The sequence below is a fragment of the Oryzias melastigma genome, linkage group LG16, assembly GCF_002922805.2.
Source record: "Oryzias melastigma strain HK-1 linkage group LG16, ASM292280v2, whole genome shotgun sequence".
NCBI classification, from domain to species: Eukaryota; Metazoa; Chordata; class Actinopteri; order Beloniformes; family Adrianichthyidae; genus Oryzias; species Oryzias melastigma.
The window spans coordinates 9,449,680-9,460,691 of NC_050527.1; the positions used below are offsets into that span (position 1 = coordinate 9,449,680).

General features: G+C 36.6%; 1 protein-coding gene across 3 annotated transcripts; it reads right to left on the bottom strand.

The window, feature by feature from the left end:
* Positions 1-665: 665 nt before the first annotated feature.
* Positions 666-7,287, bottom strand: glipr2l (GLI pathogenesis-related 2, like). Of its 3 annotated transcripts, none has more exons than XM_024266878.2 (6): positions 7,206-7,287; positions 5,852-5,974; positions 5,336-5,444; positions 3,854-3,957; positions 1,972-2,049; positions 666-1,547 (listed from the first exon to the last, which is right to left on the bottom strand). In XM_024266878.2, exons 2-6 carry the CDS (start codon positions 5,862-5,864, stop codon positions 1,381-1,383), a joined length of 471 nt encoding a protein of 156 aa, XP_024122646.1. In that variant the 5' UTR covers positions 5,865-5,974; positions 7,206-7,287; the 3' UTR covers positions 666-1,380. The 3 variants fall into 3 exon arrangements, with proteins under 3 accessions (XP_024122646.1, XP_024122645.1, XP_036071930.1); XM_024266877.2 differs by lacking the exon at positions 7,206-7,287 and adding an exon at positions 6,038-6,551; XM_036216037.1 differs by lacking the exon at positions 7,206-7,287 and having other exon boundaries at positions 5,852-6,551.
* Positions 7,288-11,012: the final 3,725 nt, after the last annotated feature.

Sequence of the window (11,012 nt, forward strand, 5' to 3'; positions counted from 1 at the left end):
GCAAGACATTGATAAAAAAAAAAAATCCTTTTTGTTCAACTCTCTAAATCCTTCAGTCTTTACTCTGTATATTCAGAGCAAAGCATCCAAACTTTTTTGTCTTTGCAGGTGGTCTAGAATGGAAGTTTTCAGCCTTTCTTCAATTATACACAATAAAATAGTTTTTATATAAATGAGTAGCCATGGTGCAGCGGTAGGGAAGTCGACTCCCGAGCAGAAGGTTGCAGATTCGACTCCTGCCTTAGCTACCCATGTGTCAAAGTGCCCTTAGGCAAGACACTGAACCCCAAATTGCCTCTGGTGGAAGGTTGGCGCCAGTGTTTGGCAGCAGAACCACCATTAGTGTGTGAATAATGTGTCTGTGTCTGTAAAGTGCCTTGGGCCTTCAAGGACGGTAGAAAAACGCTAAACAAGTATATGTCATTTACCATTTATATTAGTTAGCTATGTAGCCCCTGAAATGCAAGGCAGTTTAAATCCAGAAAAAATAAAATGATAACATTTGATGACAAACAAACTAAAGTGATTTACATGTTCCAGGGTACAAGTATGGACAACCTCAAGAAAATGTTTGTTATTACTTGTACCTTTATTCTTATTAAAAGGGCTTTAAAAAGATAAAAAAAAATACAATGAATTAAAAAATAAGCAATAAAGATCCCAAAAAGTATTAAAATGAGTTTATTTTTCACATGCCAGTTCATGATTAAATAAATAGTAGTAGAACCCTGTAACCACAGGACTCAGCTTGTAATCTGTTGTAGTATTTGTCAAAAAAAAAAAATGTAGTTAATGCAGTAGAATTGTTTATGGTCTTCATCTAAAACAGATACCAATGACTATTTAAAAAAGATACTAAAAATGCTAATAAATCATATGATTTATATATTTCTGATTGAACAGTGTACTTTTTTGCCTCAAAAACTCAACAAAAAAAGAGTTGAAAAAAGGGGGTTAATGTATGACAATCTGGCAACTTTTTTTCCACAGACATAAAAAAATAATTCACACATTTACAGGATGTTTTATTTATTAGCGTAAAAACAGGGCAAAGACTTTACATCAACACACTTTTACACACACACAAAAAAAACAAATGCTACAATAAAAATACTGTCAAGAGTTTTACAAAAATAATTTACAGGAATTAAAATACCTGGCATACATGAAGATGTTAGTAATGTTTTAACATTTTTAACTTGAAAAAAGCACAGGATTTTATCATGTTATGTGCAAAGTATAAATCTATGTGGGAGGCGTTTGGATGAGATAAGATTTCCCGATGTCCCAGCTGTATCCCATGGGGAGGTGGGCAGGCAGTCAACACCCCCCGAGTAACTGCCATAAGCTCATGCCAAATCCAGGAGATCAAAATTCCCTTCAGGAGCTGGCTTTAGGTGGGAGAACATTATTCTCAAAGTGTCCCTGGTTGGTGATGTTTCCTGCTGGGAAATACCTGGCAACCACAAAGGAGGACCCGTCTGATGCCACGGCTTTGCCCACGCCTAGTTTTTTGGTGTTCTTCCACACCATTGCCGTGAAATGTCCTATAAATGAGAAGAAAATATGAAAATACCGGTACAGTTTATCCCTCTCTCTCTTTTTTTTCCTCCCAAATTGGAGCAAACGGCTGTGATGACCTCCGAGCAACCTTCGTGTGTGAGTCAGTCACACGGAGTCATGCACACTGAAGCTATGGGAAACCATCTGGAGGAATTAGAGCAGACATGATACGGCGTGTGCGTTTTAAGAGAGACAAACAGGACTGTGAAGTCCCTCGAGTTTACCCTTGGCTGGCCACCGAGACAAGCGGTCACAGGCTTCAGCACAAGCATAACAACAAGCTGCCTCCTGCCCGGGCCTGTGTGACGTTCTGTGAAAACGACTGTCAACACGTAAACAGAGAAGGACAGAAGCGCCAAAGCAAGCGTCTGACCGACCGGGAGAAAGAAGAGAACGTGGGAATCTCACCAGTGCCAGTGGAAAATCCTGGACGGCTGAAGTTGTACTGTTTCACTTCTTCATACCAGCGATCCGACACATCTTTACCTGTATGAGTGTCAAAAAAGATTTTAAAAAGTGTAAAAATTCACATCATGAATTTAAAAGACACAGCACATGAGGCCACAAATCCCTTTATTGAACATGTTTGCAGTAAATCTTTGCTTTTTGAATCACACTGGCCTGTGCTGAGATATTTGTGCAGTGACTCATTGGATCTGAAATGGGGGCGAAACTGATCCCAGCTGTTCAGCTCAGCTGCTGGCCTTTGGGACTCACGGACGACGTTGCATTTTCTTGTACAGCTCTGATCACAGAGAACATCTAAAGTCTTTGTGTAACGATTATGTTAAAGCTCTGGTATAGAGCCCTGTAGGCAAAGAGAGGGTAACGTTCACTTATCCAAACTATTTTGAGGTCTGTAATGTCTGAAAATGAAGAAATAAAAGTAAATCAGACTCAAACACAAAAAGTAAAACAATATTAATGAAAGAGAGGGAAAAATCTTCTGACTTCTACTTCCAAATAAGGTCAAAAAGGAAGTGAATATAATCCAGAGCAACACATGTTGGCATAAAGATGCTACTCTAACCACTATGTTGGAGAACGGTGGAAAGGAATGTGGTCAGTTACTGGGCGCCTTGTAGTCAATGTGTTAACCATTAACTTCTCCACATACTAATTCCTACAGGGTTCATGTCAGGCCTGCTATCCAACAACTAAAGCTCTGCTTGAATGATGTCATTCAACCACAAATTCATCCTAAGCAGAAAGAAAAACTACAGGATTCAAGAGAAACTCTCATACTAATCTAGGAAATGACAAGTACCTGCAAAGATTAAAAAAAGAAGGTCAGAACTTGAGTCTACAGAAGAAGATTGAAGCTATAAAAGGAAGACAATGTGAAACTGACTTTTTCTACGTGAAAGAATGCCAACTTTGATTGCAGAAAAACAAAAAATAAAAAAGGTTAACTCAAAATTCTGAGAATAAAGTCAAATTTCTAGAATTGAAGTAAAATTTAGGAGATTAAAGTCTAGATTCCTACTAAATAATTCTGAGATGAATGTAGGAATTATGAGAAAAGGTAAAAACTCTAAGATTAACAGTAGAAAAACAAAATTTTTTCTGACATTAAATTACAAGTTCTGAGAAAAAAAGTCAAAATTCTGTGAAAAACAGTCAAAACTGAGGGATTAAAAGATTGAATATTAACACAATTGAAAAGTGAATGTCAGAATTTTGAGAAAAACAGTCAGAATTCCCTGATTATTGGTCAGAATTCTGATATTAAAGTCAGAACTCTGAGATTAAAGTATAATCTTTTGAGAAATTGTCACAAAAAAGTAAAAAAAAGAAATTCGAGAAAAAAAAATCTAAAGTGTAAGATTAAAGTCAAAATTGTGAGTTAAAATATAGAATCATAAGAAAAACTGCTACAATTTTGAGATAAAAGTCTGAATTTTGAGATTCAAGTAGAAATTCAGAAAAAAAAGTAAAATATTTGAGGAATAAAGGCAATATTTTGTGAGAAAAAAAATCAGAACCATGAAATTAAAATGAGAATCCCGTGAAAAATAGTCAAAATTCTGAGATGCCAAAGCAACCCTACAGAACCATATGTTTCATTTTATAATTAAGACATTGAAAACTATCAGAAAATTGTTTTTATGCAATCACGTTACACTGTTCTTTATCTTGGACTTCTTGTTGTTTAACATAATACCAGACTGATCAATGAAGTATAACATATGATATCAAGTTTTATTCAGGCCAAATAAAGGCTTTTTTTAATAGATGAACTTATTTGATGTCATTTCCTGAGACAAGTGATGAAAGAAAGGTTGGTTACCTGTTTGGTCATAGGAGGCCCAGGCCAGGTTTTCTCCACAGCTGCCTCTGGTGGACGCCTCGCTGTGTTTTAGGATCCGTGTACTGGCCAAACTCTCTGCATAGCTGGAAAAGAGACCAAAACAAGTCAGAGAGGATTCAGTTGTTGAGGTTGATGACATTAGGAAAACACAGAGATCCATTTACCACATGTTCAGGACCGATCTCAAGAAGTTTATGAGATAAGTGCAGGTTTACTTCCTTATTTTGATGCCAGACTAGATTCCTGAAGACTTGTTGAGTTCAAATCTACAGTTTTAGGGCAACATGTGGATTTTTTGGTGGATTTTTTCAGAACTTTTGTGATTTTATGACATAATTTGTGAAACCATTCAAGGTTATTAACATGCATCTCCATCAAGAGTGTTTGTGCCTCTTAGTAAATACAAGTTAATGCATCTCTCATTTAATGACTTTTTTACAAAGCAAAAATAAGTAAAAAATAAGTAATATAGGCATTTAACAACTAAATAATCTTAACTAATAATAACTAAAGTAATCAGGATTTCTATTACATTCTATTTCATTCTCTATTTTGTTTTAAAAAAAAAATAAAAATAAAAATTTCGCCTCAAACGCAGAAGAGGTTTATACAAATATACTCCTCATGTGTTCAAAGCTAAATAAGCCATGTTGGAGCAGTAAAATCTGTCCAACATGAGAAGTCTTGAGCTTTTATCTGTTTGCTCCGCTGCTGAAATGAATAATTTAAATCTTTTTTAATAGTTGGGGCAATTTTTCAGCTGTTTCTATGTTGAAAAACGACTTCCTTAATGAAGAATTTAGCATCAAATAGATTTTAGCAGAATAAAGCACAAAAATACTAATTAAAATCAATTAAAGCATTATACTGCTGTAGGCTACATTCCTTAAAGAACACTTAAAAACAAAACTTTTTTTCCTCTTTACTTCCCAGCACAGCCATTTGGCAAAGCCTGCAGTTATCCTGGTTCCTCCCTGCTGTTTTGCGTTTGTGGAGGAGTAGCTCATTATGTTTAGCTGACAGAAAGACAAATTAATGATTGTATTGATTACACAGAGAGAGGAAACCTTGCACCGCTCCCTGTAGAGCTCATTAGAAAATGAAGAAGCGGATTGGTCCTACAGTTTCTCTGCAGGGCTCTCCTGAAAGTGAATTAGGATTTGCAATAATAATTCCCCTTCTGTTGATTCTCAAAGTATTTTTTGATCATACATTTTTAGAAAAAAATGAGATAGAGATCAGATTTGAGCTAAATAATATGTCCATGTAGCTTCAGTTATTAGTAATCCTTTCATCCTAGTCGCAGTTTGTGGTTACAGAACATGACAGCCGGAGCTGGACCTGTCATCCTCAACTATCCGACAATGACTGATGCTCCGCACATGCTCCTTGCTAATTAAGCTCCTAATTTGATCTGTGTCCAAAATAAAAAAAAAAAAAAAAAAAAAAAGAAAGACCCACCGGGCAGCTTCTTTGCTCAGCTTGCTGCTCAGCTTCAGCTCAGGAGCCTGGTGCTTCTTCCTGTACTCATTATGGCATTGCAGCAGCTCCTCCGAAAATTGCTTTGAGGCTGAGAGACAAGAGAAGATGAGAGACAGGAAGACCCTCTGACAGAAAAGGTATGATGATGATGCAACACGGAGGCCTGACACACGACTGCAGAGATGAAACCTCCAGACTAACTGATCTCAGACTGAGTCACAACTCGGTGACGGATCATGATGGAGCAGGCCAAGCGGTCTCAGATGCTCGGTGCCTGTCACTCAATGGTCTTTTCATAGGTTCTACAGTCTCTGGAGGACTCACTACAATGGGCGCATTCATGAGAAGTCAAGAGTTCACAAGATAAGCCACAAAAATGGCAACAATTTAAAATAAAACAAGACCTAAATGTCAGAAATACCTAACATAACTATTTTAAATAAATATTTTCATGATTTAAAAATATTTAAAGAGTAAAAATAAGACTTTTCTTACCAGATTTTCCCATTTTGTTTACTCAGCCCTCAATAAGTTTTAGTCAGAAAACAGCTCCTCCTTCGTCTTTCTTCTTACTTAGTACCACTTCTTCACCACCGCCGCTCCTCCAACACCGACGCTCTGAAAGAGTTTTTGAATGACTTCACTAGCCTTTCGGGACTCATATTTGAACAAAAATCTTACCAAGTTCCCCTTTGGCTCTCTGTTTAGCAATAGTCATTGAGCAACAGCCTTTTTCCTGACGTAAAAAAAAAAAGAAAGAAAAAACTTGCTCTGACTGTTCCCTGCCCAGAGGGACACACACCCCTGTCTGCTCCAGAATACGAAAGGGGAGCCCTCCACTTATTGCTGACATCATCTGTGTGGGACGCATGCCCATATATGGCTCTGGGAATTTAACTCAGTTACCACAGAGATTGCAGCTGTAGTGGAGGGCACATGGTCAGTCCGGGGCCTCGCTGTAACCATGTGAACAGAGAAGTCTTTACAAACACTGCTGGGATAGTTCCACCTCAATCTGCTTCAACGTCAGTATAAACTATAAAACACACAATCAAAAAGACATTTCTCTGCTTCTATCATTGCTGAAGTGATTGAGCAATTTTCATATTGCAGCTGACACACAGGAAGTGGGAAGACAGGCGATTCCTCATGCTGCAGAGAACGGTTCTTCCAATTGTTTTATTTAATTGAAGTATGCTAACCCCTGCAAATAAATTGAACTGTGGGGTGTTACATTCATCATTTAGCTGGAATTAAATGACACTTAATGAAGGCAGGAACGGCTTTGCAGCTACATCTCAGAACAAATTGCCTCACATATCAGCTTAGTAGCTTAGAAGTGCAAATATTTTTTACCTTTTTCATGCCGCTGCTTATTTAAAGAATCAATGATTAGACTTAAAATCTCTAATTAGATTAGACTTTTCTGGCTTTTTGGGTTTCAGAACTAAAGGTTTCGATCAAACCGCTTTATTGTTGCAGTGATTGCTGAGTCTTGAATGGCTGAGCTCCAAATGGCAAGTGTGAGCACACTTTGGTATGCTTAAATACATCAAGATCAGGAAAAGCTCTTAGCCATTGAGTCACAACGATTTAGAGCTAAAACAAACCAAAAGGTTGAGGATAAAAAAAAGGCCCAACAGCTCAGATTTTTTAAATGTTTCTGAAAAGTTTAGGAAGTATTTAGTTCCACTTTATGAATCATTTCAGTTCAAGTGATTAAAACTTCCCTTTTCTTTACAATGATTTTATTAAAAAGTTTTAACACTACAGTATACCCATGGTGATACACACATTGAGTTGTTGCTCTATTTTGTTCTGTTTGTGGTCTAAGTGTAAAGGTACCTACCTGTTTAGGCCAGGAGAAGTAAGAAAAGGTGGAGCTATTGAGGAAAATAGGAAGTGGACCGTACCAAGAGGTTTGTCAATGTGGGGGACATTTTTCATTATGTGCACTTTGACCCTTTGTGTGTGTGTGTTTATTGGCCTGATAGGCCAATATGAAATGTAGAAAGAAAAAAAAAAGAAAAATATTCAAATCGAACTAAAAACTATAGAGTTTATTTAAGATTTAATTAATTTAAAAACAAAGGATAATGCACAAAAGAACACCAATCACTTGAAAAGTGATCAAATAAATACAGAAATAAATAGAAGAGTGTAATATCATTTCATGAAAGTCATGGTGCCTGGTATTCTGCTTTATCTCTTGAAGTCGTCTGATTTTCAACTGAGTTTTGACCTGCAGACAATTTGCCTTCAAATTCTTCAGCTGCCTTGATAACAACTTACAGAAGGACAAAAACCCTGATAAACATTGTCTGTCTGCAGACATTATTACTGCACAGAAAACTTTAAAAACTCTGTTAAAACCAGAAGGAAGGATGTCAGTCTGACAGCAGGAGAATGAAAACCAAAGTCAAAACCACAATGGACAATTTACAGAATATGTACCATCTCGTTTAATAATATAATTTCCAAATCTGTAACTTGATCCACCTGGAACACAAAAAAACAATGGAAAATTCCTTTTTGTATAATAATAAACATCACTAGCACAATTCTCAATAACCAAGCTTTGATAATCAATCAAGTTTTTTTTAAATGATTATTATTAAAAAAACGCTTTTCATGTGTTGCACCTCAAAGTACTTTGCAAGTAAAAAGTGAGAAATGTACTGGAATTTGTATACAAGATCAATTCTGTGAGAAGAACATTCCACTGACTCATGGCTGCACATGAGAAGGAAGAACAACCAAACTGAGTTTTACATGTTAGAATGTTACACTCAGCCCTGGTGACACACAGTATTTTCAGAGCAGAGTCCTACAATCTCTCTTACAGGGGGAGAAGAAGGATTATGAGTTAGTTTTTGACACATATTTGAGTATATGAGCAAGTTTTCAAATGACAAAATATCATGATTACCAAGTACTGAACAAAGGTGGTAGTGTTGTTTTTTTTTTTTTTTAGCATGGATCTCCAGACTACTTTTATGCAAAGATTTGAAGGGTTTTGTCACTCTTTAACATGCTTGAGACCACACCTCAAAAGCTGAGGAATGATCATTGCATTCAAGAATGTACTTGATGCCTCAAAGGTAAGAGAGTATCTTATGTATCTAAAATGTGATAGATTATATTTCACTGTTACCTCACTTTTTAGTCTTTGAAATTAGTGAGGAAAACTATTTTAGAGAACCTTGTAATTTTAGAAAGTTTTTACCACTATACAGGTTCGTGCATACGTACATACAAAAAAGAGACATTTTCTAAGCTGCCCCCACAAAGTGAAAGCATCAACAGCTCAGAAGAGGAGTTACAAAGTGTTTCAAAAATTGGACGGTGAGGTATAAACAGAGTCACCAAAGGTTATAAACACTTGGCAGCAAAATGTAATTCAATACACAGTTTACTTATTAAATCTTCAACAGCTACAAACAAGGGAAGCAGTGATTGGAGCACATTTCTCCAAACAGTTGCTGCTAAATATTTACCAAAGTTTGCATGGTATTTCCATCAGTTTGGGTGGTGACCACACCAGATGAAGAGATTTAACACTTTGAATGGAATTTCTAAGTTAAAGTTTCAGATATAGTTAAAGAAATGCTGTTAGTACTAGAAACTTCCTGTACTTTAGTGCTTGAGGACAGACTGTGTTTTGAAGTGAGCCAAAATGAAAACAACAGACATCAGTTTAATCCAAGCACAGCAATAAATGTGGCAATGCAGTAAAAAGGGCCTTTAAGGGCCAATAATCATAAACAAGTTTATTAGCTGTTCTTTTTTTTTTGCAATTTGACCTCCTTTCAGTTTGATCTTTAGTTGTAAATGTAACAATGAGGTCAAAATTTTCAACAATAGTCAGTATTATGGATGTGATATTTTTGAATATTATTTGATGAGTATTTTAGAGTTGTCCATGGACGCATGGTGAAAATTACATTTCAAGGTTTGATTTACTTTGAATAGTCAAATCAAATCCAACTTTTTTGTAAAGTACTTTTTGTAAAAATATAAAGTGTGAATACCACTCGGCTGGTCAACATGGGGGCCGGATATTCAGTGGATCAGCTTTAATTTGGGATCTCCTTAAAAGCAAAGAGTGAATTTCATTTTTTCTAAATAAATTTCAGGCATCAAGAGGTCAAATGCTAGTTATTTTTGGAGTTCATGAAGAAAAAAAATATTTTAAAATGAACTTTAGAGGTTGGTCAGACAAATCAAGGAGGTAAAAGATGGAAGACGAAGAGGAAGTTCTTTTTCTATACTAACTAGGATTGCTGCAAACTGTAGAGACAAAACACAGTAAATCATAAATGCCAGCAGGTGAAAAATTGACGTTTTTTAACCACACAAACACCACAGGGTGTGGAAAAAGGAAAGTTAAAAAAGTAATCCAATATTCAAAAACAAAGAACTGAAACTTTCATAGCTGCACTGATTTGAACTGACAAAGCTTAATATAGGAGCTTTGTCTCTTAAATTAAAAATAGCACAAAATAACTGAAACTGATCTGTTGGTTGTGCATGAGGGCAAAACGCCACTTAAGTCTGAATTCAGTGGCTGCACTTTCCAAAGAGGAAATTCTATTCAGTGATAACATTTTGTGGGTAATTTCCCCCAAAATCAAGCAAAAGGATCCCACTCCTGTGTAACACCTGACGCCTCCAAGATTCTCTACCTGACAAACAGCAGAAGAATCTGGTGAAGGTTGGAGCAATCGGTTTATCGTTTCCTCACAATGAATCCGACCCGATGAATCTCTGTGCAGGCTCTATAAAACACCAAACTTTTACTGATCACGACTTTTATATTGTCTTGAATTTGCTGCAGCAGCTTTGGAAAGCATTTTAAATATATATATATATTTAATTGTTGCAGATTTTCTCATTATATTCAGAAATCACACCATAAAACATAAAAAAGAGTGTGCACCAGAGTAACCCATTTTTTTATATTTTGTTAAATTAATCATAAAATATAAATGTTTCCAGTTTTTATAACTATATTTAAATGTGTTGCCATTCCTTTGTTCCTTCCTTTGCAGTGCATAAACCCACCACAAGGTGGGAGTGTTAACAAACCTACAGAAGCAGAACTTCCAGAAGAATCAGTCACACTAAACTAATGGCTTCTTGGTTTCATCTTATAAGTGGACATGATGGGATTCATGTGAGAAGTCAATCCACTTGATTCCTCATTAGCAGAATATTGCCATCTTAATAAATTGATTTCCCTTGTCGCCCCCTCCCTCCCTGCGTCTGCGTGATGATGAGGCCGGACAGCTGGGGGAAGACATTTACAGAGTGGTCTGGAGACACTGAAGCTCCCCCCGTCCACATCTTAATACATACTAATTGCAGGAGGTGTGTGTTTCAGTGTGACTGTTGTGTGTTACGTGGGAAAGATATCGATGTAATTTACTTCAGAGGCCTTTTTTTTTCCTAGAAGATGGTAGCGACACTGATCCATGCAGATATTACACCATTTATCTCAGCACATGGGCTGTATCTGCTGTAGTTATTACTTGGCTCCTCTCCCTGTCAGCTGTGACAGCTCTCCTTCGCTCCTCCTCTCCTCCCACTTTTTCTTTTCTCATCTCCTTCCTCACTCCAATCAGTCATTTTTAACTTTACCCAAAGCCCCTTAAGA

Bases quoted from the DNA above. Each gene is read 5' to 3' on its own strand.
- glipr2l (XM_024266878.2), bottom strand. The intron at 2,050-3,853 runs GTAACCAACCTT...ACACTCATACAG, and splicing joins GGCCTCCTATGACCAAACAG to GTAAAGATGTGTCGGATCGC. The intron at 1,548-1,971 runs GTGAGATTCCCA...TCTCATTTATAG, and splicing joins AGGATTTTCCACTGGCACTG to GACATTTCACGGCAATGGTG.